At 60.9% G+C, this 27,067-nt stretch overlaps 1 protein-coding gene across 2 annotated transcripts in view; it reads left to right on the top strand.

Moving 5' to 3' along the window:
- The first annotated feature begins 1,267 nt into the window (after nucleotides 1-1,267).
- Nucleotides 1,268-27,067, top strand: part of SKI (SKI proto-oncogene) — a 58,962-nt gene continuing 33,162 nt past the window's right edge. For both annotated transcript variants that reach the window (XR_010837747.1, XM_059064830.2), the window contains exon 1: nucleotides 1,268-2,281. Coding sequence is in view for 1 of the 2 variants with exons in the window: in XM_059064830.2 (XP_058920813.1) it covers nucleotides 1,313-2,281 (969 nt within the window). In the remaining variant the exon portion in view is untranslated. The remainder of the gene's footprint in view (nucleotides 2,282-27,067) is intronic.

Here is a 27,067-nt window from a genome sequence, read left to right as displayed (position 1 = left end):
CCCGTCCGCCCCTCAGCTGTTTTGCTGTTGTAGTGGGGACTCTGTGTGGGTTTCTGGGCTCTGGCGGCGATGCGGCGACGAGACGGGCGCCTTCGCAGCCTCGCAGGAAGCTGCCGCCACCGGGTGGGGGGGCCCGGGACGCAGCCGCCGCCGCCCCCGCCGAGCGGCCTTCCGGCGGGCGGGCCCGAACGGAGCCGAACGGGGCTGAGTCCCGGACGGGCGGGGCCGAGCGGAGCCGAGCGGAGCCGAGCGGAGCCGAGTGGCGGCCGGGCGTGCCCGAGCGCAGCCGAGCGGGCCCGAGTCCCGGGCCGGCGGGCGGGCCCAAGCACGGCAGAGTGCGGCGGAGCGCCGAGCGCGGGCGGGGAGAGCGCGCGTTCCTGGAAGAGCCGGACCGGGGGGCGGGCGCATTCCTGGCCGGCGCTCGACTGAGGCGGGCGCGCGGCCCCAGACGACGCGCGGGGCGGGGCGGCGGCGCGGGGCGGGGCGGGGCGCGGGGCGGGGCGGCGGCGTGAGCTCAGCGCCCGGCGCTCAGTCCGAGCTGGAGCGAGCCGCCGGGAGGATGTGCGCCGAGCCCCGCGCCGCCGCTGCCGCGGCGGTCTAAGGCCGCCCTACAGGCGCTCCGCCGTCCCGGAAGCCGCGCGCGAGCGCGCGGGCGGGCGGGCAGGCCGCGGAGCCGGGCGCGGGCGGCGGGGTGGGCGCGGGCCGGGCCGGGAGGCCGGCGGCGGGCGCGACGCGGCCGGCCAGCGCCGCCGGGACGAGCCGGGCGGGCGCCGCGCGGTGGGAGGAGCGGGGCGGCGGCGGCGGCGGCGCGCCGCGCGAGGACGGCCCGGCGGGCCCCGCGCCCGCGCCCCCGCTCCTCCCGGGCCCCTCGGCCTCGGTCGCCGCGGCGATTCGCGCCTCGCGGCGCCGGCACCTGCCCGCGCGCCCCCCGCGAGCCCCGGGCCCGCGAGCGTTGGCGTTGGCGTTGGCGGCGCGCGCTGGGGCATGCCCCGCGCCTAGGGCCCGGGGGGCGCGCGGGGGGCGCGCGGGGGGCCCGGGCGGCGGCGGCGGCGGGCGCGGCGCGGGGCGCGTGGATGTGGCGCCGGGCCCGGGCGGCGGCGGGCTCCAGCGGCGGGACCCCTTCGCCCCGCCCGCCTTCCCCTTCGCTCCACCGGGCGAGGCCGAGGCCGCGGCCGTGATCGGCCGGGAGCCGGCGGCGGGGGGAGGCCGGGGCCGGGGCCGGGGGCGCCGCCGGGGCGCGCGGGGCAGCGGCGGGGGCCGCGGGGGCCCGGGCGCGCGGGAGCGGGAGCGGCCTGGGGAGCCGGAGCGCACCATGGAGGCGGCGGCGGGCGGCCGCGGCGGCTTCCAGCCGCACCCGGGGCTGCAGAAGACGCTGGAGCAGTTCCACCTGAGCTCCATGAGCTCGTTGGGCGGCCCGGCCGCCTTCTCGGCGCGCTGGGCGCAGGAGGCCTACAAGAAGGAGAGCTCCAAGGAGGCGGGCGCGGCTGCGGTGCCGGCGCCGGTGCCCGCGGCTGCCGAGCCGCCGCCGGTGCTGCACCTGCCCACCATCCAGCCGCCGCCGCCCGTGCTGCCCGGGCCCTTCTTCATGCCGTCCGACCGCTCCACAGAGCGCTGCGAGACCGTGTTGGAGGGCGAGACCATCTCGTGCTTCGTGGTGGGCGGCGAGAAGCGCCTCTGTCTGCCGCAGATCCTCAACTCGGTGCTGCGCGACTTTTCGCTGCAGCAGATCAACTCGGTGTGCGACGAGCTGCACATCTACTGCTCGCGCTGCACGGCCGACCAGCTGGAGATCCTCAAAGTCATGGGCATCCTGCCCTTCTCGGCGCCCTCGTGCGGGCTCATCACCAAGACGGACGCTGAGCGCCTGTGCAACGCGCTGCTGTACGGCGGCGCCTACCCGCCGCCCTGCAAGAAGGAGCTGGCGGCCAGCCTGGCGCTGGGCCTGGAGCTCAGCGAGCGCAGCGTGCGCGTGTACCACGAGTGCTTCGGCAAGTGCAAGGGGCTGCTGGTGCCCGAGCTCTACAACAGCCCGAGCGCCGCCTGCATCCAGTGCCTCGACTGCCGCCTCATGTACCCACCGCACAAGTTCGTGGTGCACTCGCACAAGGCCCTGGAGAACCGGACCTGCCACTGGGGCTTCGACTCGGCCAACTGGCGGGCCTACATCCTGCTCAGCCAGGACTACACGGGCAAGGAGGAGCAGGCGCGCCTCGGCCGCTGTCTGGACGACGTCAAGGAGAAGTTCGACTACGGCAACAAGTACAAGCGGCGGGTGCCCCGGGTGAGTGTCCCGCGCCACGGTCAGGGCCGGGGAGTGAGTAGGAGGGCGGGCTGTGGAGAGGGTGGGGGTTCCTCCTGGGTCAGGGGCTCTGCCTCCCCTACACGTCTCAGGGTTTGGTTTGGTTTTAAGGAAATTTGGGGTGGCGTTGGCGTCCCCGTAGATGGTCCTGTAGCTGGGAGGAAGGTCCTCCCGTCCGACTCCTAGGACAAGCCGCTTGCCTGGTTGGGGGCCTCGAGGGCAGGCCAGGGTGGGTGAAGCCTTCCTGAGGCCCATAGCCGGTGCCCAGCTGCGCCGGGAGGGCCAGGCTTCCGACCTCAGACTCTTCTGCCCTGAGTCCCGGGAAGTTTGATCCCGGCCGGGCCCAGGCTAGAGCCGGCAGCCCAGGCCTTCCTGGGGCCCAAGGAGGTGTCCAGGACGAGTTGGCGGAAGGGACCTGCCCTGGCCCTAACGCTCCCGGGCTGGCACACAGAGGGGCGCCTGCCCCTGTGTCCTAGCAGGCAGAACTTGGCCGGGCAGGGCGTGTTTGTCCCTTGAAGGTTTGGGAGACAGACACTAAACCGAAGCCAGGTGTTTGGGCCGTGGTGGCAGGGGGCCGAGACTCGGCGACTCCAGCTCTGTGTGTCTGCCCTGGCCTGCCAGGGAGTGAATCCCAGAGTCCCCCCGTGTGGGTGCGAGGGCCACTTGGCACTGGGCTCCGGCACTGGTCAGCGGGCACCCAGGGCCCCGAGTGTCAGGGTAGCCGCCGGCCTGCGATTTGTTTTGGACGCGCACGTTTCCTTCTCTCTTTCCCTCTGAAACTCTGAAGGGCGCGGCGGGGAGGGCCGCTGGCCTAGGCCCCGTTGTTTGCCAGACGGAGGATCTGTGTGATCCAGCCTGGCGGCTCCCGGGCCACTCGACGCCGAAACCATTCAGTGGGGTCCACGCTAACTTTCTGTGACATCTCCCCCTCTCCCCGAGTATTTGTAACTTTTCTTTTAAATATCCAGGCTTATTAAATTGCACACACAGAATGCTGCATTGGCTCAGCTATTCTTGGGAGGCCTAATTAATTCAGCTATTGCATCAAGCTTTTTTTTTTTTTTCCAAATCTGTGAATAGAGGCTCCCGCCCGGTTTTCTCTGGGCGCCCCTCCAGCGGAGTGTCAGAGCCTCAGGGAGCGGAGGAGGGGGGGGGAGGGAGGGCCTGTCGCCCGCGCTCAGAGGGGGCCACCGTGTGCGTTCGTGGATTTGGGGTGTTTCTGCCCTTGGCTAGGCTGGCGCCCGGGTGGCAGCTGTCTGCAGACTGTGGGGCTGGGATTGGCGGGAGGGACAGTCTGAGTGGGCAGCGCCGGTGGGGGAGCATGCTGATGGGAACGGCCGGCGGCGGATGCCAGCAGGGCCCTTCGCTTCAGACTGGGAGCTGGCTCTGGGTGGCGTGGTGGGCGCTCCCTGCACCCTGGGGGCCTTTCTGTTTGGGGTGCCCGCCCCCTCGACAGCCATCGTGGCCCGAGGGAGCCCCGTGTGCAAGATGGTGGTGGGTTCCGGCCGACTGGGTAAGCCCGAGGTGGGTAAGCGGTGGTGGGTCACTTACCCCAGGGTGGAAGGCAGAGGGGCTCGTCTGACAGGGCGTGTGTCTGTGTCTGTGTCCGAATCTGGGTCGTGTATGTCTGTGCTTGTCTTCCTGGGGTGGGCTCTTTGTTGCAGCTGCGGGCCCGGGCCTCGGCCCTGTTGCAGCAGGCTCTGCTCTTCTGGACGGGGGTGTCCGTAGGCTCAGCTTGTGGGCGCGGGGACTGCCAGGTGAGAAGGCAGGACTGTCCCCTGAGCCACAGTCCCAGAGAAGAGGTCAGAGGGTGCTCTCGTGCCCGGTGATTTCAACGGATGGTCAGGGCCACCCTTTCTCCTCTGTGCTCCCCCCAGCGCAGCTTAGAAAGCTCATTCACCGGTTAAAAAACTCCCCAGTGATGACGAAGATGTGATTGCTGTGAGTGGTTGGGGTCCCCAGGCCGAAGTGTCAGCGCGGCCTGTGCTCGCAGCGGTGGTAGGGGCCGGCTGTCCGGTGTCCTCCTTCCGGGCCTCGGCCGTGTGGCCGGCTGGCCGGTCACGCGCCCCTGTGCCTTCCTGCCACTCCTCCACCTCGGGGGGCACTTGTCCCGCCGGCCTGGCCGCTTATCCTGTTCCTTGGGCTCAGCTCACTGCCTTGTCTCTGTGACCATGCGGTTAGGTTAGGGATTCTGGGGTGCGTGGTCCTTTTCAGAAGTCGCCAGCACAGCCTGTCTACATGCCAGGGACACCCCACCCCTGAGAAGGGTGTGTCTGAGCCTCAGGATCAGGGGGACCCATGGCTGCCCAGACCCTGCTTGTTCTGGAAGAAGCTTCCGGGGAAGACCCTTCCCCGGCGCCCTGCCCACCTCTGTTTGCTCCTCCCCCTCCCTGCTTGACAAGTTATTTACGGGTTGTGTTTTGATTCCTTCACTTTCCTGTAGTTTATTTTAGTATTTTTGATCTCCCGAGGCCGAGGGCAGAAAGGAACAAAGAGTGTGCTGGCACCACTCTTTGTGGGGGCCTTGGGTGCCGGGGCCGTGAAGTGAGCCGAAGTGCGTGCTGGGTGCTGGGGGCCAAGGGGTCGCCCCGGTCTCCTGCCAGACGGAGGCCCGCGTCCCCTGCCGTCAGCAGTGGGCAGGGGCCAGGGATTCTCGTGGGGTCCTGGTGCCCGATGGCCGTCGCTTGCCCTGCTGTGCCTGCGGCCTGACCACGGGTGGGGCGGCAAAAATCCCTGTGGCCGCCCCAGCGTGGGACCGAGTGGGGGCGGGGCTCCAGCCTGAGCCGGAAACCCTTGAAGGTGGCACGTCCAGGTGTGCCAGCCGGGGCCCTTTCAGTGATGCCCCCCACGCCACGGGGCCCCCAGGGACGTGCTCTCGGCCATCCCACGGCTGCCGGGGCCCTGGCTGCTGTCCTTGGTGTCCCGTGCTGGGCGGGTCTGAACGTGGAGCCCACGGGGCTGCTCCCAGGTCCTCGCCCTGTCCCTCGCTCCGTTCCCCACTAGCTGCCTGACCTTGAGCAAGTTTGCCTCAGTTTCCTCACTTGTGAAAGGGGGACTGTAGGTAAGTAGCGGCCCTTGGCAGTGTTTTTTGGGGGTGTTTAAGTGATGAGGTCATAGGCGGGGCGAGGACGTGTCCTTTTGCTGCTGGGAACGTGTGGCGAGGAGATGGGGGCCTCAGAGCCTTCCCGCCGTCCCCTCCCCTTTCTCCTGCCCAGTTGGCTCTGTCCCTCATCTGATGGCGTTTGGACCAAACCGGGCTGGTGTTTTAACGGTACGGCTGCTATTAGTCATGGCGGGGCGTTGGTGCTGCCAGCCTGGCTGCTGCCTGGGACGCACCCCTCATTCCGCGGGAGGGCTCCTCGCGGGCCAAGCAGGCGGCAGAGGGGTGTGCTGTCTCCCTGGGGCCGGAGCCAGGCCGGTCCTTGTGTGGTTAAGAAACGCGCTCCCGGGAACTGCTGCGCCTTCGGGGGGTCGCGCTTCTCAGGCTGGAGGCCGGGGATGGTGTTCGCTCTCTGTGCCTCCGTCCTTCAGGCGCTGAGTCCTTGCAGGAGTCTTTTTCGTAGAATTGCCTGCACGCCAGGGGCTCGTGGGCTGATGGTTGCCGTGGTGTGTGGTGTGAGCATCCACGGTGCGGTCTGTCTCAATTCCTAGCGCTGGAACGGGTTCCCTGCGTCACCTGATGACGGCTCTCTAGTCAGAGAGCAGTGTTTTCTCAACGTAGACACCCGGCCGGGCTGTCGGCGTGGAGGAGCGTTGAGTCTCTTGGTCTCGTTGGGGATCGGCTGTGGCTGTGGTGAAGGGAGATCTGGGCCTCTAGGCGGGCTGTGTGTTGCGCGTTCGAGCTGAAATGGCCACGGGAGGGAATGGAACCGGGAACGTGCGACAGACTGGAAGGGGCTCTGGCCAGCGTGCCTTTCCGGGCACTCCTCTTTCGTGGGGTGCTGTGCTCACCGGATGCTATCAGGTTTGGCCATAGATGTAGAGGTTTGGCTGTCCTTTTTTTTCTTTAAGATATTTATTTCTTTACCCGGGTATCTATTTACCTATCTGTTTTTCTTGGTTGCGCCAGGTCTTAGTTGCGGCATGCATGCGGGAGCTAGTTCCCCGACCAGGGATCGAACCTGGGCTGCCTGCATTGAGAGCGCGTATTTAGCCACTGGACCGCCAGGGAAGTCCCTCGGCTGTCCCTTTGTCCACTTGTTTCGCTCGAGTTTTTCATGGGGCTCCATGGTGATTTCCTGGCTTTGGATGCTCAGCTGAGAAGGCCGGGTGCCATTCGGTGATGTTCAGAGGCCAGGCTCCTGGATGGGCCCTGCCCCTTGTGCAGGAGGACAGGATCTGCGGGTCGGTCTGTTCCTCAGCACAATGGCCCCAGAGTGAAGGCCGGGGCCTTGTCAGAAGGGAAACAGCAGCTTAAGGAGCCTCTGGTTGCTGCCCTGAGCCCTGTGGTCAGCCGGGTGTGAGGGAGGGAAGGCGTGGGGGGCTGGCCCTCAGCCTCTGTGCAGTGAGCGGGCCACATCTGCCCGTCTTCAGCCATCCTGCCCATGTCCAGGACGTCTCTTTGGAGCTGGGCGGGGCCCTCGTCTCTGGGGGCAGCAGGGTCCTTGAGTGGCCCTCGCCTCCGACCCTCCTGCCCCACGGGACCCCTCAGTCAGCGCGGGGCTTCGAGAGTAGAGCCAGTGGCTCCCACGCTTCCTTGCAGCGCGTCTGGGTACCATCTGTCTGAGATGCCAAGCGAGGCCCACGAGGAAGTCTGGGGAGGGTGACCGCCGGGCGCCGGGAGGGCCTGGGGGAGGCGGTGCTTCCGGGCCCTGCGCCCCGGCTGTCTGGCCGGAGGTGTCCGTGGCTGACGGCTGGACTCTCTGTGGCCCGGAGACTGTTACACAAGCAGCAATAATGTGTCTCTTTCTAAGGATTGCGAAAGTTGGGGAGGATTTCTCCACTGGAAGAATTATGCAAGTTTCAACTGAAATGTTTTTTAGAAGTTTCTTTGTTTTGAGTTAAAATACAGAGGCTGAATTATTTCCTTAAGATCTGTGAGAGCTGCGGGAGAGGGAGAAGGCTTCATTCTTCCGAGGGCCCTTCCTTCCCTCCTGCCCACTGGTCATGGGGGGATGGGGTGAGTCCAGGGGGGTTGGGCCCTGAGATCGCGGGGCGGGGGCTCCGGGCCACACGCATCCGTGGGTTAACGAGGGCCTATCTGAGCCTCAGAGAAGGGACGGGAAGTCGTTTCTGGGAGTGTGGGGCCCACGCGGTGGGGTCTGAAGCTGGTTTGGGTTGGAGTTAGGTTAGCACTGGGAACCGCGTCCGTGTGTCCATGTGAGTGGAGTGGGGTGGGCGGGGCCTTGGGCTGCATGTGTGTCCACAGTGTGACCTGTGCCAGCGTGGCCCGGGCCCCCATGCAGCCCCAGGGCAGGTGGGGAGCAGACCACAGCTCTGATGCTGCCTTCTGTGAACGCAGGGCTGGCTTCTGCAAGCACCTACTTCAGCGCAGTGGGACGGCCTGGGGAGCAGACAGGACGCTGTCGGGTATTTGGCCTTTGTGTCTCCTCTGATTTTACATTTTTGATTTAGAAAGACTCAGAGAACACTGTGACTTCTTGATTTTGCAGCTACAGATAATTCAGGAAGTTGGCGTGGCTCTGTGGGCCGCGCAGCCCGCAGCGGTCAGGCCTGCCCCGCCGTCTGGGCTCTCCGGGGAGCCCTTGTTGCGGCCGGCTCTGGGGTTGTGTGTTTGTGGTTGTGTTGTCGGCTTCATGGGGGGGGGGGTGTTGGTCTCGGCTGGGTCCCCAGTTCCGGGCCTGGAATAAATACTTCTTGAATGACTCATAGAGGCATGAAATCACTAATCGTCAAGGTTTACTGGCAGCTTGGCTGTCGATGGCTAGAAAAGGAGAGAGCGGGGACCTTTCCCGGGAGTGGACAGAGCTGTCCTGTAGGTGTCGGGCATCCTCACCCTGCTTCACACTTGCTTGGGTCTGCGTGGGGGCTTCGAGGGACGCTCTCCCTGGCCAGGCCTCGCGTGGTGTCGGCCCTGACGTGGCTCCCACTGGGACGCAGGTGGGCTACTTTGAGAGGAACATCTCTCGTTGAAAGTAGGCTCCCCGCGACGTGGCCAGCAGCACGGAACTGGGCTGAATGTCAGGACTGTAGGTGGGGGCGGTGGATGCATTTTGGGGTCAGCCACTGGGTGTCAGATGGTCCTGTGTGCCTGCGCTGGCCTCCCTCAGCCCCCGAGGAGCTGTTGGCCACCTTGTCACAGGAGCCAGGTGGTTGTGATTGGTTTCTGGGGACCTGCCTGAAATCTGGGCCTGGCGGCACGGTCTGCTCCGCACCCCACTCTTCCCAGCTGGGCAGGGGCGCCCCCGTGCCTCTCCTGGGCCACGTAGCGTGTTCCGGGAGGGCCGAGGGTCTGTCCCGCTTCTTGTGCAGGAAACCACCCCAGCACGGGAGCCCACCTCCACATCCATGGGCCGTCACAGCCACGCCCGCTACCGACAGCCAAGCGGGCCCCGAGCCCTTAGGAGGCCGGCGGCCCAACTGGCTCTGAGGCTGGGGGTATCTGGACGGCCTGTGGGGCTGTGACTGGGCCTGTGAGTGGCCAGCTTTCTGGGCCCACGTCTGTCCTCTGACACCTCAGGGTTCCTTCGTGTTCCCGTGGCCCTGGCTCATGGCTCAGGCCCGGCGGGTGGGTGAGGCGAGTGACCGCGAGTGCTGCCTTCACAGCCACCTCCTGGCTCTCCGGGGCCCTCGTGGTGCCTGCTGCCCACGCGCGTGGACGCGTTCCTGTTTGCCCAGCGTCCTCCTCCTGGATCAACTCGCTGCTGCCGCCCTTCTGCCCTTGGAACGAGAGGGGTGGGCCGTGAGCCCCGCGGAACCCCTCTCGCCCTGCGTGCGGCTGGGGTGCCTCACCCGGGGACCCACGGGTCCGGCCGTGGACGGCAAGGCGCACAGTCTTCACGTGGACCCACTGGGCGCGGGCCGGGCCCTTGAGACGGTGGGGCCTCGGTGCCCCGGTGCTTCGAGTTCCAGCCGCCACCGAGTGAGGCTCGCGAGCCCCTGGCGGAGTTGGCGCAGAGGGGGTGGGTGGGGGCCTCCGTGCTGCCCCTGAAGGAGGGGCAGGTGCATGTGTCCCATGGGTGGTTCTAGAAGCCCCGGCCCCTCCCCACCGGAGGTCAAGGCAAGGCAGAGGTGCTGGGCTGCAAGGGGGGAGCCTTGGGGGCGGGGGGGGGGGTCTCTGCTGGCCTCGCCCTCCTCCTCTACCTGGGGTGGGGACCCCAGGCCTGGCGTGAAGCCCCGGGGGTCCCAGCCCTGTCCTCCCTGGTCACGCCTGGGGCAGCTGGCTCCCCTCACCTGCCGCCTCCTGCTTCCTGGCGTTCGAACCGCGTTGCCCAAACCGTTAAAAAAATTATACTCCCAAGTTGAATGATATGCAAATGTAGTCAATTAAGCGAGGGGATTTTAATTAGCAGTTTAAGTTCATGTGTGAAGTGCCTAGCCTTAATTACTTGACAGTTTTGTTGTAAATTTGCTAAGTTTTTTTTTGCAGAACTATCAAAACTGTGATTTTTTTTTAACATCCTTGTATGTAATAAGTGTCGCCTAGCTTGCCTGACCCTAGTGGGTCTCCTCTGCGTTTATTTATAAAGCTCTTCAGACTGTGAGACCAAGGTAGGTAGGCCCTGGGCTGGCCCCCTGTCACTCCAGGAGGTAAGCTGTGCTCCGCGTGGCCCGGGCCGCCGTGCGGGGTCCTGGGCTCCCTGGTGGGGGACACTCAGGACCCTCCTCCCAGCCGGGGTCTGGCCACCTGCAGTGGAGCCCGGGCCGGGCCACGTGCTGATGGGCGCGACTGCAGAGGACCCCGGCCGCAGCCCCCGCCCCGCCCGGCTCTGACACCCCTGTGGGCTGGGTCCCCTGCATCCCTGCCTGCCGTGAGGGCCCGGGGATTCTGAATCGCGCTCCTTCCCCACCGCGAGAAAGAAGGCCTCCCCTGCTGCCTGCCCCCCCGCCCCGCCGGCCGACAGCGCGTCCAGTCTCTGCCCCGGGGCGGGCGTCCTGCAGGGGAGGTTGGGGCGTGTTGCTCTTCTCGTTGGATCCGTGTTGGAGTCTTCTCCTCTTTGGGGAGAACTTGCATTCATTTTCCTGTTGCTGCTGTTGAGGTGGTCTTGAGTCACTTGGGGGTCTCCTGTGGTTTTTAGTGCCTCTCGGGATTTAACTACCCGAGCTGGAGGCCTTGCACGCATCACGTACGTAGTTAGGCTTTTAACTGTTCCGTTAAACACTTACACTTGCGTTGCGATTTCTCTCGTGCATCCGCGTGCCGGGGGCCCTGGGGCCCTGGGGCTGAGGACTCTGGCTGGGCCTCCGCAGGGCAGCCCTGCAGCCCGGCCCCGCGGCGGCTGCAAGCAGGCGGGGGGGATGGGGGCGCGGGCCGTGCCTGGGCTCGTGAGAGAGTCGCAGGCGCTCCGGGGCCGCCTGGGCCTGTGCCTTTGCTGCTACGGGGTGAGTGGAGCAGAGTCCTGCCCAGAAGGGCCCACCGCCTGAAGGGACCTGCGCTTGTCTCTCAGTGCCGTGGTGACGGGTCTGTGACTTCTAGACTGGGAGATTCAAGAGTGCCCCGAAGTCGGGAGGTTGGTTCACGCGGCCACGTGCCCGGTTCCACATGTGCCATCGTGTTCCTCGTTTCGTTTCATCTAGCTCCTTCCTCCTCTTTAAAAGCAGATCCCAGGCGTCATCTCACTTCATGTTTAAGTGTTTCAAGATCCGTCTAACAGATACGGAATTGTGGAAAATCACCACCACGCTGCCATTAGCGCATCTAACAAAATCGTCGAGAATGTCTTAACGCCAGCCGGTCCCCGGCCTGTGTTCGGATCCCCGCCGTCTCAGACACAGTCCCCTGCGGGGGCTTGGTAGGATCCAGCGCCACCGTTGCGAGTGGGTGACAGCCCTCCCTTGGGCACACGCCCCTGTGTGCACGTATGTCTGTGCACGTCTGTGCGTGTTTACAGCCACGTAGCGTTTTTGCGAGTAATCTGTGGTATTGAAGGTCCTGGCATTTATTCTGCATCCGAGGGTCGGGCTATGTTTTTGTTATTACAAGTGATGCTTCAGGGAGCGTCTTACCACAGATCCCTCGCAGAAACCTCAGCACAGCAGCGCACGGTAGCATGGAAAGTCACGTACACCTGCCAGCTGCTTCCTGCCCCATCCCGGACACCATCCTGAACGTTCCCCTGTGTCTGCACCTGTGTCCAGTGAGGCTGCTGGCTCTCACCTGGGCCTTGTCGCGCGGTCTGGTGGCCGGGATGCTGGGCGCGCGCCAGCCTGTCCCCACTCTTGCGTCGACGGACTTGGGAGCGCCTGCCAACAGGAGTGTGGCGCGTCCTTGGTGCAAGCGTGTGCACGTGTGTCTGGAGCACGGGCTGTGCTGGGTCAGAGGTCATGCTGAGCTGTTTTCTGAAACGGTTGTACCAGCTGACCGGCCCCTGTGGGGAGGGGAGGGGAGGGCCTGGGTCCTGAGGTGGCTGAGATCAGTGGTCACCGCAAGTGCCTCTCCTCAGACGCCTGGGACTTTCGGTGAGTTTCTTGTAGGAGATTTGGTGGCTCAGAGCGAGCTCCCTGGCCTGTTCCTTTCGTGAATTATTCACGCACACGGTGTGTCTCTGCACTTCTCTGGCACCTTTGGTTGCGTGGGCTGTGTGTGCTTAAACCTGCTGCACGTTCCTGGGCATTTCTCAGGAGACTGACCCCCGCAGCGTGCAGGCCCTTTTTAAGGGCTCTTGATTTTGTTACCAAAATTCTTTCTCTAAACAGCCTGCGGGTTACACGCCCACGTTCCTACCTTCTCACAACGTTACCGTCATTCAGAATGGCTTTGTTAACGTGACAGGTGAATAGCTCTCGATTCCTTTTTTGCTAATGGAGTCGGCCATTTTGTTATCTTTAGTATTTTTTTCTGTAATTCTCCTTATACGTGGTTTTTTTGGGGTGTGTGGTAAAATATATGTACCGTAAAATTTCCCACTTTCTTTTTTTTAAGCGCACAGCTCAGTGGCATTAAGCATGTTCACACTGTTGTACAAGCATCACCACCGTCGTCTCCAGAACTTTCTCATCCTCCCAAACCGACACTCGGCCCCCATGAGACACTCACTCCCCACCTCTCCCCCAGCCCCGGCCCCCACCCCCCTACTTTCTGTCTCTGTGAGTGTGACTCCTCCAGGGAGCTCACAGAAGCGGGATCACACAGAATGTGTCCTTTTGTGTCTGGTTTATTTCACTCGGCATCGTGTCCTCAGGGTCCCTCCACGTTGGAGCAGGTGTCAGGATCTCCTCCCCCTTTAAAGCAGAATAATCCTCCATTGGATGGATGGACCACAGTTTGTTTCTCCGTCGTCTGACGGTGGACAGTTGGGTCGCTTCCGTGTTTTAGCTACGGTGAATGGTGCTGCTGTGAATGGGTTTCGCCGCCTTTCAGTTTTGTCGGGCACATTCTCACAAGTGGGATGGCTGGTCACACTGTGTGTGTGTGTGTGTCTGCTTTTTTTTTTTTTTTTTGCGGTACGCAGGCCTCTCACTGTTGTGGCCTCTCCCATTGTGGAGCACAGGCTCCGGACGCGCAGGCGCAGCGGCCACGGCTCACGGGCCCAGCTGCTCCGCGGCATGTGGGATCTTCCCAGACCGGGGCACGAACCCGTGTCCCCTGCATCGGCAGGCGGATTCTCAACCACTGCGCCACCAGGGAAGCCCTGTGTGTCTGCTTTTTGAGGAACCTCCATACTGTCTTCCGCAGCAGTGGTGCCCCTGCGTCCCAGGTCCCCCACGTCCTCGCCGACACTGGCTTCTGTTTCTTGATGGCGGCCGTGGGTGTGAGGCGGTGTCTCGCTGTGCTGTTGATTCGCGTTCCCTGATGATCAGTGATGCTGAGCATCTTGTCATGAGCCTGTTGGCCACGTGTGTGTCTTCCTTCGAGAAAGGTCTGTTCGGAGTCCTTTGCCCTTTTTGAACTGGGCTGTTTGTCTTGCCTTGTACAGCTGTAGGAGTTCTCTGCCTTCTCTGGAGTCTGATGTTTTGTCTGCTGGTTCAGTCACCCCTGTGTTGTCACTGTGGCTGGACGCCCATCTTTGTACAAGGAGACCCCGCGTGCCTCAGAGGCTCTGGTGCAGCTGGGCACAGTGGGAGGGGCAGTGACCTGCTGGAGGAGGGGCTGCCGGCGAGTCTCACGGTGGAGCGTGTTGGGTGGACCTGGATGCAGACGTCGTTTGTGATGGGGTGTCCGTGCTGTTCCCGGCTCGTGGGGGCTGGGAGAGAGCCTGCAGGGGCCGAGGGTGGCTCTGCCCACGGGCCGTCTTCATGTCCTGGGGAGGCCTCTGTGAAGGCTGCTGCGCGTGCGCCCAGGTCGGGGCCAGGCTTTGGACAGATGGCCGTGCCTCGGCCCGGGGTGGGGAAGGGCAGGGCAGGAGCGTGTCAGGCTCCGAGGGGCAGCCCAGCGAGCCTGGCGTGAGGCTGTCTTCTCTCTGTGAAGTCCGCCTCCTGCCCCAGTTTCTGGAGAAAGTTCTGGTAAGGGGAAGTGATGGACTCTCTGAAACTGATGCTTCTCCCCACACAGAGAACCACGTCTCCACCTTTTAAGCGGGTCACCAGATGTGGGTGGCACGCTGGGCCCAGAGCAGGCGGACACCCGCCCCTGCCCTGGACAGCTTGGGGGCAGCTCGGGGCAGGAGTGCCCGCTGGCCGGATGCTGACTTTTCCCGGGAGACTAGGAGGAAGGTCAGAGCTGCTCCCGGGCAGCTGGAGGGCCGATGCCAAGCTCGGGGCCAGCGTGCGGACCTGCAGTCCCACGCGGCTCGGCTCCAGGGCAGCTGGGGGCCCAGGAGCCCGAGCCCAGGACCGCTGGCCCCTCGGTGTCCTCCCGCCACCTCTGGACGGCGCTTCCTGCGTGACTAGCGCCCGTGCCCCTCTCGTGGCCCTGGGTCCAGCCCGGCCCCCGGCCGTGGTTTCCACTAGTCTGGCATTGGTTTCAGGGGGCCCGGGAGACACGGGCTCTCTGGGTGGGCCACTTGCTGTTGTGCTCCGCCACCTTGCGGAAGTGTGGGTGCTGAGGCTTGGGGTGGGGGGGTGGCATCCCTTCCCTGGAGCCCCGAAGGGCCTTGAGGTCACGGGGTGGCCCCTGGGGCCTGGGTGGTGGCCTTGGCTGGGGCGGCCATGCCCTGCTGCCCGCACCCCGGCCCCGGGGCTGCACTGCCTGAGCTGATGACCCGGACCATCCCCGATGTTTGCTTTCCAGACAGCCCCATCTTGGCCTCCTGCAGGGCGGGCGCGGGCTTGGACCTGGGGGGCCGAGGTGACCCTCTGCTTTTCCATCCAGCTTTGTCTTAGCTGTTGACTACGGAGGAGAGATGGGGTAGTGGGGCTGCGCGGCCCACCGTTGGCTCTCGAAAGGGGGGTCCTTGATTGTTGTTTTGCAGATACCGCCGGTCCGCCCGCTGGGTGGGGTGAGGCCACTGGCTGGATTCAAAAGGAAGACCTGGTGGTGGGAACCTGGGCGCGGCCTGCAGTGACCGCAGTGAGGGTGGCTCTTTGTGTTTGGGTTAAAGAAAAGAAGGACTTGGAAAGCATGCTCAGAGGGCTCTCCCCGGCCTCTTCCACTGCCCCAAGTGAAGCAGAAATCACTGTCTTTGGATCTGATTTTAACCTTTCCCCCCGCCCCCATCTTCTCTGTGCAAGTAGTAGTAAGTATAATTTTTTGGTATTTCTGGGCAAGTAGAAGTTCCTTGAAACGTAGAGAGGTAGCCTAGCTTAGTGGTTAGGGGTTAGGGACATGGATTCTTTTTTTTTTTTTTAATTTGCGGTACGCGGGCCTCTCACCGCTGTGGCCTCTCCCGTTGCGGAGCACAGGCTCCGGACGCGCAGGCTCAGCGGCCACGGCTCACGGGCCCGGCCGCTCCGCGGCACGTGGGATCTTCCCGGACCGGGGCACGAACCCGTGTCCCCTGCATCGGCAGGCGGACTCTCAACCACTGCGCCACCAGAGAAGCCCAGGGACATGGATTCTTAAAAGCTGATTCCTGGGAATTCCCTGGCGGTCCATTAGTCAGGACTAGGCACTTTCACTGCCAAGGGCCTGGGTATCATCCCTGGGCAGGGAACTAAGATCCCACAGGCTGTGTGGTGCAGCGAAAAATTAAAAAAATAAAACGGCTGTTTACAAAAAACAAAAACAACCGAAAAACACTTGCTTCCCGGGCCCAGATCCTGGCTTGGCCAGTTTCTCACTTGGATCTGAGGCCCCGGCACTTCCTCGGGCCTCAGTGTCCCCACCTGTAAAGTGGGGTGGCGGGGATGCCCACCCCTGCGTTGGTCATGATGAAGGCCCAGCACCGTACGTGCGCTTCCGGCTGCTCCAGCCCTTTTCTCTTTCCAGAGCCGGGGCACCTGACGGGAGGCAGCGGGCCCGACGGCCCGTCCCAGGAGCCCAGCCGGGGCCATGTGTGGGCATAGCGGGCTGGCACGGTGGCCTCCCTGCAGCCAGCCGGGCCAGTGGGGTGGGTGCCAGCAGGTGCTGTGAGCAGAGCACACGGTGAGCCAGGCGGCCACGGCGCCCTGTGCCAGCAGCGGGCTCATGGGTGGACTGGGGCCTGTGCCGTCTATGTTCGGTGTGCCCCATGCTGGCCACCCCGATGGACCTGCAAGTTCTCAGCCCGCTTCCAGGGGGTGGGGTCCGAGATGGGGTGGGTAGTGGTGCGTTTGGCCTGGGCCCCTGCGTGTGGTCCTGTTGGGATGCTGGGGGCCCCCGGGCTCTGTGTGCAGGCCGGGCGTGCGTGGGCGAGCTCGGCTGCCCACCTCAACCATGCCAGCAGGTGGTGCCTGGTGACGGGCCGCAGGAGTCCCTTCTCTGCCAAGTTCAACCTTCATGTGGCCCCATGGCGGGAGGGAAGATGTGCATTCTGTTTCAGAGCAAGGCTGATGGGATGGGATTTCAAATGGGACAGCTCTGGGTCATTCTTCAAGCGGTGATTTGGGTAAACAAGCCGGCAGCGGCCTCCGCGGGGGAGCTGGGCAGTGTGTGGAGGACCTGCTCGGGGAGGTTCCTTCCCTGTCCTGCTCTTATTGGCCTGGGGGCTTGGGCGGGAGGAGCCCTTGAGGCGGGGTCACGGGCCGGCCTCTCCTGCCGGCAGGAGCCAGGGTCTTGGGTCTCGGACAGGCCTGGCTGCACCGGGGCCGGGCCGGGGGTCGGGGGTGTGGGCGTCGCCATTTTCCTGCTCCCTGTTGGTCCAGCTCCTCATGAGCTGGATTCTGGATCATGGTACCGGAGAGTTGAACTGGAATTTGACATTTGTTTTTATAACCAGGTTTGTTACTGTTCAGGAAATCTGGAATTTTGAGAGTTAGGTTTTTCGTGCTGTTTGATTTCTGACGCCTTTGGGTCCGTCTTAGAAAAACAACTCAGCGTGGCTTAAACGTCGCGGGCGTCCCCAGAGCGCCGGTGTCCATTCTTGGTGCGCGATCCTGTGTCCTCATTCTGTGGCGTGGCCGCTGCTCCCGTTGGTAAACCCGCTGCCTCTCCTTGGCTTAGGACCTTTTATTTTAAGAAATCTTCAAACCTGCAGTGAGGCTTTGAGAGCAGGTTCACCAAGGTTCACACCCTGCCACGCTGGAGGGAGTGTCCGTCACTGTGGTCCTTGGCTGTGCGACCACCTGGGGGGCCCAGCTGCCACCCCGTCCTGAGCCCGTCGTCCCTCTCGGCCCTTTCACAGCGGTTTGCTTCTGCTGGGGACCCGCCAGGATGCGCCCTGGGCCATCTCTTCCCGGGCAGTCCCCTGAGTTCCTCCGCACCTTTGGTCCTGCCTGACGCTGCATTTGGAGGGCGCTGCATTTGGAGGGCGCTGCATTTGGAGGGCGGGAGCCGTCCTGTGGCTCCTGGTCGGTGTCAGGTGGCGTTTGGGGCGGGATCGTGAAGCTGCAGGAGGCTCGGAGTCTGCCTCCCCTTGAGGACGGCAGCTTTTGATCACTGTCGTGAGTGGGGTCTGCCTTTTCCCTCCATGGTTAATAAGTAACCTGTGGGCAGACTTTAGACCCTGCCAGCACCCTGTCCCCGTGAACTTTCTCCTGGTGGGTCCAGTGTCCCTCTGCGACGCTGCCTGACCAGCGGCAGTGGCCGGCCTGCCTCTCCCGGAGCTCGTCTCCCCTCCCTCCCTCTCCTGCTGCTCGGTGTCACCGGATTCGGCCCATTTCGGCGTCCCAGTCGTTCTGCCATTATCTGACGCCTAAATCGTGCCTCCCTCCTGATGGCTTTTCTCCCACCCCTCACCGCCGTGCCCCACACCTCATGGCAGCGTGTGGCCCGTCCTCTCCGTTACAGGGAGCCGGGTCACCGGGTGGTTTAGTCGGAGACGCGGCCCCTTGATGCGGACGCGCCTGCCTCCAGGCCAGAGCCCGGGGTGGGGCGCGTGCCGGTCTCGGTAGGGGTCGCGTCAGGCCGGGCAGCGGGAACGGGACCTGCTGACGGCAGGTGGTCTTTCTGCAGGTGAGCGTTGGGCCGTCTTCCGCTTCTTGTGCTGGGGGTCACGGATGGAGCCCAGCCGCTGCCTCCCCGGGGGCCTCCCATGGGGTTGCGTCCGTTGACACTTCGCTGTCCCTGAGCCCAGAGGCCATCTCTGTGCCTGTGTCCACTCCACCCTGGGCTGTGCCCGGATTCGCCGTGCGCTGGGGTCGCTCATGCGCTTCCCTGCCCAGAACGTTCTCTCCTTCCTGCGCTGCCTGTTCTCTGGGCCTGGGCGGGTGGGGTCAGGAGGGGAGGGAGCCTGGTGCGCAGTGCGTCCTCCAGGCGCCTGTCACTTCGGTTTGAGGTGGAATGGAGAGAATGAAAACTGTCCCTTTTTTCCCCATTTGGAAAACAAACCTTTATCCTACCTCAAATGTCTGAAAGCCCTGTAAGATTAAAAAAAAAGGGGGGGGGGGTTGACTCATTTTAGCTACCCTAAGGACGAGAGTGTTTTTGAGAGCAGTAGTGGCTGTTCGAGGATGAGGTCCTGCCCTTGGCACGGCCCGATGTTCGGAAGCTCTTCTGGGCTGTGCAGGGGCGGCCAGGCTCCCAACGGGTGCCCTGTGGCTGTGCAGCTGGGGAGGCCCCCAGGTTCCAGGCCCTATGCTGGGGACACAGCCTCCCAGGGAGCAGTTTGCAGGGTCCCTTAGGGCTACAGTGCTTTGTACCTGCCGAGGGCTTCCATCCATGTGAGCTGGTGACCGCAGAGAGTTGCCAGAATGTTAATCCAAGGGCAGTTGCGTCAGTGCTTTGTGCCCAAAGAGAAGACGGAGCTTAAAGACACACCTGGACCCCGGCCACGGGCCCCTGGCCCCTGGCTTTCCGGCACAGTCCACGTGCCTCCAGAGAGGACGAGGCCCGTGCCCCCACAGCCCCTCCGAGCTCGGGATGGGTTCCTTGGTTGAGGCCCGTGTCGGGCCGATGCCCAGCTCTGCCAGAAGAGCCTTCCAGTGGGTCCAGCCTGTCGGAAGGTTGTGAGTACTGAGCCTCACAGCACAACGAGGAGGGCCTGACTGGAATGGATGTTCAGGGCCCGATTTGATACAAGTTGCTTTGGCTGCTCCGTGGGGGGCCGTGGCGCACGGCCTCGCCCGTCCCGACCTGCAGCGTGTGGGTATGGGCCGAGCCCCGCCACCCTTTCCGGCACCGGCCCCCGCAGTCAGCCAGCGTGGGCGTCGCAGGGCCGGGGGCCTCGCGTCCCCCCGTGAGGCCCCCCGAATCAGTGTGTGTGCTTGTTCTTTATGTACCCTTTGTGTATCCCTGGGGCCGGGCGTCCGGTGAGGGGAGAAGGACCCATCGCGGGTCTGTCCTCAGACGGCGATTTGAGGAGACAGCCCGTGAACCTAGATTCTCTCGAGCCCTCCATCATACACGTCTTGTCCCTACCGGGGGCCTCGCTTTTATTCCTGGGGACGCGTTCCCACACGTGTGCGTTTCTTAGCAAACAAGCCACACGCTCTAAGCCCGACAGCGAGGCAGAGGCAGAAATGGGCCGCGTGAGAGGAGGAGGAGGTGGCCCTGCTGCGCATCCGGCCGGCCGCCGTGTCCCGGCCCTGGCCTGCCCGCCGCCCGCAGGGCCCAGGGGGATGGCGTGTGCCTGGACAGCGGGCATAGCAGGGCCTCGCTGCGCGGTGCCGTCGGCCGGGCCGCACCAGTGCTGTCTGCCGCTCGAGGCCCTGGTGCCGTTAGTTGAGGCCCCTTCTGCGCCCCGCCTGGCTGTCGGGTTCTGCGTGGCGCACAGGGAACCAAGGTGCCCTCGTTTGGACGCTGGAGGGCGTGTGGCCCCGGGGAGCCCAGCCCCAGTGGGAAGGAGCGCCACAGCTGCCAGGTGGCGTGAGGGGTGCGAGGGGCGGGGGCGACCCGTCGGCAAAGGCCTTGGCCAGGATCAGCGCTGCCAGCGCCTGTCCGTCGTGGGCAGAGGTGGGCCCTGCGGGCGGAGCGCTCGCTGCCGGGGCGGGAGGTGCTCCGTTCTCCTGGAAGCCTCGCACCCGCCCTGCTGATCCACGGCAGGGCTTGCTGTGACGGGGGAACCGTCCGGGCCCCACGCACGCCCCGCCGCGACGGCCTTGCTGCACGGCTTGCCCTTGCCACGGGAGGTGACTGCGCCGGCCTGTGTCCCCCCACTCTGCAGTCACAGAAGGGCCGGAGCTGCCACGAGCAGAGGCAGCCAGAGCTCTGTGGGCCGCGGTCCTGTAGTGTGTGCGCTGCCGGGCCCAGAGCCGCCTGGAGCTGTGCTGCGTTGTTTCAGGCGCCCCAGGTGCGTTGATAGGTGGTCTCTAGGTGGGTCCAGGGGGACCCCTCTCGAAAGCTCCTCCGAGACTTTCTGATACACGTGGGAGCTTCTCGTTCATCTCGAGGTGTTGATTCTGAAGTGTCGGGAAGGTGTGCCGCATAGACTGGGCCGCCGTCCGGCATGGTGCTCCTGGTGGAGCGCTGGCCGGCAGGCCTGTGTCCCCCGCCCCCGGCCCAGTGCGCTGCTCGGGCCTCTTGCCGGCCCCCCTGCCCTGAGACGAGGCGGCATCGGGCTGTGGGCCCAGCGATGCTTGGAGTCGTCTCCAGGATTGGTGCTGACGGAAGGGGCTAGCTGGCCCAGGCCCTCCGGCCCATCCTGGAGCACACGGGGGGCTGGGAAGCCCCGCCCTCCGGGGGCCCTCCTCCTTGCTCCCTGTCCCTTGAGTAGCCCTGAAGCGGTGCTGCCTCCCCCAGGAGCCGTCACACGGGAAGCTCAGGGTCTTTGTTTGCCTGTTGTCCGTCCTGATCCCCTTGGTGCTCAGCCTGGACGTGCTGACGCGCACCCTCTGGCTGCCGGACAGTCCTCGCCTGCACTTCTGGTTGTCACCGCCGCCCCTGGTCGGGGGAGCTGAGCTGGGGTCTTCTGTTTGCTTCCGACGTCCTCAAGGTCCAGGCCAGCTCACTCTGGCTGTGACTTGGCCTTTGCAGGCAGGATCGCGACGTCCTGGGTGGACACCGCTGTGGCGGCTCTTTTTCCTCTAGATGCCCGTTCCCGCTGCGGGTCACAGCTGACCTTTAGCCACACGCTGCCCAGCGAGGCCCGCTTTGTAATGTGGTGGAAGATGGGGGCTTGTGCCCCTGATCCCCAGGTACGCGGACGTCACTTCTCCGCCTTTTGGGGGTTTGAGGGTTTGAAGTTTGTTTTTATCACGATGTGGGCATCCTCTTACCTTTACTGACACTTAGGGTCATGGCTAAAGGGCCGAAGGCACAAACCCAGTGTCCCTGTCCTGTACTCCCCACTTGGCTTTGGGCAGGGGCTTCCTTTGGTTCACGGCTTATACTCTGTTGACCCGTGTTTCTCAGTTACCTGTGCCTGCCACCCGTCAGGGCCTGCCCACGCCCTTGCATCTCAGGTCTGGATAAATCCACCCTTTGTGCTGACTATTGTGACTGTGGGACGTGTTTACCCTGAGCCAGCGGATGTGTCCTGACCTCATTTTCTGTCTGCTCTAGGTCCCACATCCTGACCTCACTTCCTGTCTGCTCTGAGTTCTGCATCCTGACCTCACTTCCTGTCTGCTCTAGGTCCCGCATCCTGGCCTCACTTCCTCTCCTCTGCTCTAGGTCCCACGTCCTGACCTCACTTCCTGTCTGCTCTGGGTTCTGCATCCTAACCTCACTTCCTGTCTGCTCTAGATCCCGCATCCTGGCCTCACTTCCTCTCCTCTGCTCTAGGTCCCACGTCCTGACCTCACTCCCTGTCTGCTCTGGGTTCTGCGTCCTGACCTCACTTCCTGTCTGCTCTGGGTCCCACATCCTGGCCTCACTTCCTCTCCTCTGCTCTAGGTCCCACGTCCTGACCTCACTTCCTGTCTGCTCTGGGTCCCGCATCCTGGCCTCACTTCCTCTTCTGTGCTCTAGGTCCCACGTTCTGACCTCACTTCCTGTCTGCTCTGGGTTCTGCGTCCTGACCTCACTTCCTGTCTGCCCTAGGTCCCGCATCCGGGCCTCACTTCCTCTCCTCTGCTCTAGGTCCCGTGTCCTGACCTCACTTCCTGTCTGTGCTGGGTCCTGCGTCCTGATCTCACTTTCTGTCTGCTCTGGGTCCTGCATTCTGATCTCACTTCCTGTCTACTCTAAGTCACACATCCTGGCCTCATTTCCTCTCCTCTGCTCTAGGTCCCGTGTCCTGACCTCACTTCCTGTCTGTGCTGGGTCCTGCATCCTGACCTCACTTCCTGTCTGCTGTAGCTCCTGCGTCCTGACCTCACTTCCTGTCCATCCTGCGTCCTGGGCTTGGTCATTGTTTCCTGCTCCCCTGTGTGGTGCCGTCCCCCTCCTTGAGGCTGAGGTGCTGGACCTGGTGTGTGCCCTGCCCGTTCCCTCTGAGCCCGGCGTCGGGCAGGTGACTGCGGCAGGCCTGACGTGGGCCGTCTGCCTGGTTGCAGGTGCCTGGTGCTGAGTCCTGGCTGTTGGTCCTTTGCTCTCCTGTCCTCTGGAGCACCTTCCGGCTGGACGTCGGCCTCTCTCCGCGTCATTTCTGGGGATTTCTTCCACTTCTTCATCTAATACTTTCTTTTTGCCTGTCGACTTTCGGGTTTTGTGATTTTAATTTTTAATGTCTTTTTTTGTTCTTCGTTTTTTTGTGTGAAAGTGCTCACCTGTTCTCGTTCGTGGATGCAGTATCTTGTCTGTTATCCCCAGGGGTGTTAACAGTGGCTTCCTCTGAAACCCTTTGGTTTTGGGGCCTCGGCTTTCCGCACGCTGGTGGTTCTTTATCGTCCGGTCATGTCGTGGGGAAGCATGACGGGCTGCGGTGGTGTGGCGTGGCTGGGCACTGGGGGTCCGCTGAGCTGTGCCGCGGACACACTTGCAGATGAGCCCCTGATGTGACCCCCAAGAAACGTGCTCTCTGCCTGCCGTGGTCGCTGGTGTCTTCGCCCCCTGCGCTTGTCCCCGTGGCCCCTGGCCCTTCGCCGCCGCTGCCGGCCCAGCCTCCTCCTGCCCGCGCAGGTGCCGGAGCGTGGGGGCTTTGGAGGTTTTTGAGAGGAGAGCGGGGTTGAAGCATCTTTGTTCTTCCATCTTGAAACTGGTTTTCTTTCGTTACGCATTTTAATTATTCCATCTTCTTGATGAGTTTCTCTGAATTTGCAAAAGGTTTTGGCATTTTAAGCATTCGGGAAGGAAGAGCATAAAGAGCTGCTTTAAAAAGGAAGATGCAGTATTGCCAGTGATTTGTGACTTAACCAGAAGCAACCCTCAGATAACCAGGATTTACGTTCTCGAGGTGTTTTGTTTCTTGCCTAGTATGCGTGTGCATGTGTGTGCACACGTGTCCACACAGGGTTCACCGCCCTTGAAGGTCTTGGACTCAGCGTCTCGGGCTGAGTGTGGTCTTGACTGATGTTTGGAGGAATGACTCAGACCCCTCGATCTGAGGTTCAATCATCCCCGAGTGTGGAGCGGAGGCAGTCAAGGGAGAAAGTGAACCAAGACGGTTTGGGAATTGCCTTTGAAAAGTGGGTTGAGAACTCTTTGTCAAGAAGAGAGAAGAAGCCGCAGGAGCTGTTTAGTCATAGGGTTCGTCAGGACAAGTCTCGTTTCCCTTCCTCCTTTCTTGAGCTGTTCTCCTGTGGCTAAGTCAGCAGACGTGTTTGATCGCAGACCGCCCGAGGCCCGGGGCCTCCTCTGCGGAGCGTGGGCTGCAGCTTTGCTGTTAGCGCTCATTCTTGCCTCCGCTTCAGTCCCTCATTCTCGCCGGTTTTCTAGACCTGTGGTTCTAGAGCTTGAGCTTCAGAATTCTTCAGTGACTAGCTTGTGAGTCCCACCCCCGGAGTTTCAGATTCTTAGATCTGAGGTGGGCCCTGAGAATTTGCATTTCTTACAAGTTCCCAGGTGACGCTGCCCCTGGGCCCCCCTGGGAGAAGCCCTGGGCTGAGGCCAGACCCCATTCGTCTGTGTAAATAAAGCTGTATCTGCTCACGGCCTTGCCCGTGGCGTCCACTTGGCCTGTGGCTGCTTTTGTGGGAGCCTGGAGCAGCTGGAGTGAGAACGCATGCCCCAAAAAGCCAAAAAAAAAAAAAGTCAGAAATATGGTTTGTCCTTTATAGGGAGTACTTGCAGGTTCCTGATCTGGACAAAGAAATGGCTTGAATGCACGGCCACGGCATTTCTGCGGATCTTTTTGGGATGGAGAAGGACGCGTTTGGGATCGACCACAGGTGAAATGGTGGCCTGTGCTGCTCACTTACACTTGTCATTGACCTTTGGGGATTAGTTTCAAGCCATGGAACAAATGAGTCCTGGAATAGAAAGGCTCCGGTTGGGATAATCGCTGTACAGTTTTTTTAAAGGCAGCTTTTTAAAGGTATAATTAACATAATAAGCTGTGCATATTTGAAACGTACAGTTTGACAGCGTTGACAAATGTGAACCCCCGTGAAACCATTGCCACAGTCAAGGTGAAGAAACCGTCCCTCACCCGCGGTGTCCCGTGCCCCTCGGCAGCCCCTCCGGCCTGTCCCTCCGCAGCCCCAGCGCGGGCAGCCCCCGGGCAGCTTCCTTCACTCTAGGTGGGTTTGCCTTGTCTAGAGCTTTATACAAATGAAATCTCTTTCTCGGTCTCGTTTCTTCCACTCAGCATAATCATCTTGAGATTCTTCTGCGCGGTTGGGTCAGTAGCTGGGTTGTTTGTTTTTGCTCCTTTGTACAGATTTGCCGCAGGTTGTTTCTTGATTCGCCTGCGGATGCTTGTGATCCTTTCCAGTTCTTGGCTGTTACTCACAAAGCTGCCGTGAACGGTCCTTTACAAGTTTTGCCGGGACGTTCACGTCTCATTCCCTTGTGTAGACACCTAGGTGTGAATGGCTGGGTCGTGTATTTGTGTGCAGGTTTGCCTTTCTAGAAACGCCGAGCTGGTCCAGAGCGCCCGCGCCACCCCCCACCCCCTGTTTCAGCCCTTCTAACAGGTGTGGAGGAGTTATCTCATCGTGGTTTTAATTTGCGTTTCCCTAATGACGCCCGGGCATCTTTTTGCGGGCTTATTTGCCGTCTGTGTGTCTTCTGTGGTGATGCGTCTGTCAAGGTTTCGCTGTTATTTAAGTTGAGTTGTTGTCTTATTGGTGAATTTTAAGAGTTCTTTATGTATCCCGAGTGCAAGTCCCTTTTCACGTTTACACTTTGCAGAGCTTTCTGCCTGTCTGTGGCTTTCTTTTTTTCTTCATAGTGTGGCTTTACTTTTTCTTTCTTTTTTTCTTCTCAAGAGGAGAATGTTAACGTTTTGATCAACTCCAGGGTACCAGTTGGTTCTCTTCTCAAGAGGAGAATGTTAACGTTTTGATCAACTCCAGGGTACCAGTTGGTTCTTTGGGACGGGGCTTTTGATGTTTTAGCTGAGAAATCTTCCCTAATGCAAGGTCACAAAGATGATCTCTTTTGTTTTCTTGCACAGATTTTGTAGCCTTAAGGTTTACGTTTAGGTCTGTGATCTCTTTTGAGTTAATTTTGGGGGATGATGCAAGGTCGACGTCCAAGTTCATGTTTTTGCACGTGGATGACCAGTTAGTTGCTCCCGTCCCATCTGTTATGAAGACTGGACTTGCTTTACTGAATGATCTTTGCTCTTTTGTCAGAACTCATTGTCCATATGTGTGTGGACTTATTTCTGGACGCTCTCATGTTCGTTTGGTCGAGTTGTCTATCTTTATATCAACGTTGTGCTGTTTTTGATTATTATAGCTGGATAATTCTTGAAATCAGGTGATATTCTCTCTAGCTGTGTTCCTTTTCGGTGTTGTTATGACTGTTTCAGGTCTTCTGCATTTCCATATGAATTTTAGAATCAGTTTGTCAACTTCTGTGAAAAAAATCTTGCTGAAATTTTGGTTGGGATTGAATTAGATTATAGATTATAGATCAATTTGGGAAGAACTGATATTTTAACAGTTTTGAGTTTCCAACCTATGGTCAAGGTATATTGCTGCATTTATTTAAGTTATTCTTAGTTTCCTCTCAGCAATATTTTATAGTGTTCAGGGCACAGGTCTTTGATGCCTTTTTTCAGATTTATTGATTTATCTCCAAGTTTTTTCTTTTTCTTTTTTGGTGTTAATGGAAGTACTCTTGTTTTTTAAATTTCAGCTCCTGATTATAAGTTGCTAGTACAATTTATTTTGCATCTCGCAACCTTGCAAATCACTCTAGTAGGTTTTTGGAGATTCTGTCAGGTTTTTACATCTGTGAATAAAGGCAGTTTTGCTTCCTCTCTAATCTGGATGCCTTTTATTTGTCTTGCGTGATTGCACTGGCTGGAGCCTCCTGTGGCTGAATAGACGTGCTGAGAGCAGACAGCCTTACTCCTGGCCTTACGGGAAGCGTGCAGTGTCTCACTATTGGGTGTGTTGCTCACAAGTTCCTGGGTTTTGTAGCTGCTCCTTATCCGACTGAAGGAGTCCCTACCGTCCTGGCCTTGAGCGCTTTGATCTGGAACGGCTTGGATTGTGTCAGATGCTTGTTTTGCATTTATTGGGATTATTTATATGGTGCATATCTTTTTTAGTTTATTAATATGATGAGTTACATTGACTGATTTTGAAGTCAGCTAACCTTTCGTTTTCTGGGATAAACCGCCCCTGGTCACGGTGTCTCATCCTTTTAGAATATTGTTGAGTTTGACTTGATAAAATTTTGTTTATAAATTTTTTTAAAAACAAATTTGTTTTATTTATTTACTTTGGGCTGCTTTGGGTCTTGCTACGCGTGGGCTTTCTCTAGTTGTGGCGAATGGGGCCTACTCTTCATTGTGGCGTGCGGGCTTCTCATTGCGGTGGCTTCTCTTGTTGCGGAGCACGGGCTCTAAGCACGTGGGTGCAGTAGTTGTGGCTCGCGGGCTCAGTAGTTGTGGCTCACGGGCTTAGTTGCTCCGTGGCATGTGGGATCTTCCTGGACCAGGGCTCGAACCCATGTCCCCTGCATCGGCAGGCGGATTCTTAACCGCTGCACCACCAGGGAAGCCCTGTTTATAAGTTTTTGCATTTATATTCGTGGGGGATATTGGGCTATAGTTTTTTTATTTCTTCATGTAATTATCTTTGTCTGGTTTTGGTATCAGAGTAATGTTGGATTCATAGAATTATTTGGGAAGTATTCCATCCTTAAACTTTTTGAAATAATTATTTCTTTCTTTTCAAAATATTTGGTAGCACTTAGCCTTGAAGCCCATTTGGGTCTGGAGGTTTTTTTGTAGGAAGGTTTTTAACTATTCAGGT

The sequence above is a fragment of the Kogia breviceps genome, chromosome 1 (genome assembly GCF_026419965.1).
Source record: "Kogia breviceps isolate mKogBre1 chromosome 1, mKogBre1 haplotype 1, whole genome shotgun sequence".
Taxonomy (NCBI): Eukaryota; Metazoa; Chordata; class Mammalia; order Artiodactyla; family Physeteridae; genus Kogia; species Kogia breviceps.
Note: the sequence above shows the minus strand (reverse complement) of the source record. Positions and strands in the feature narration are given on the sequence as shown.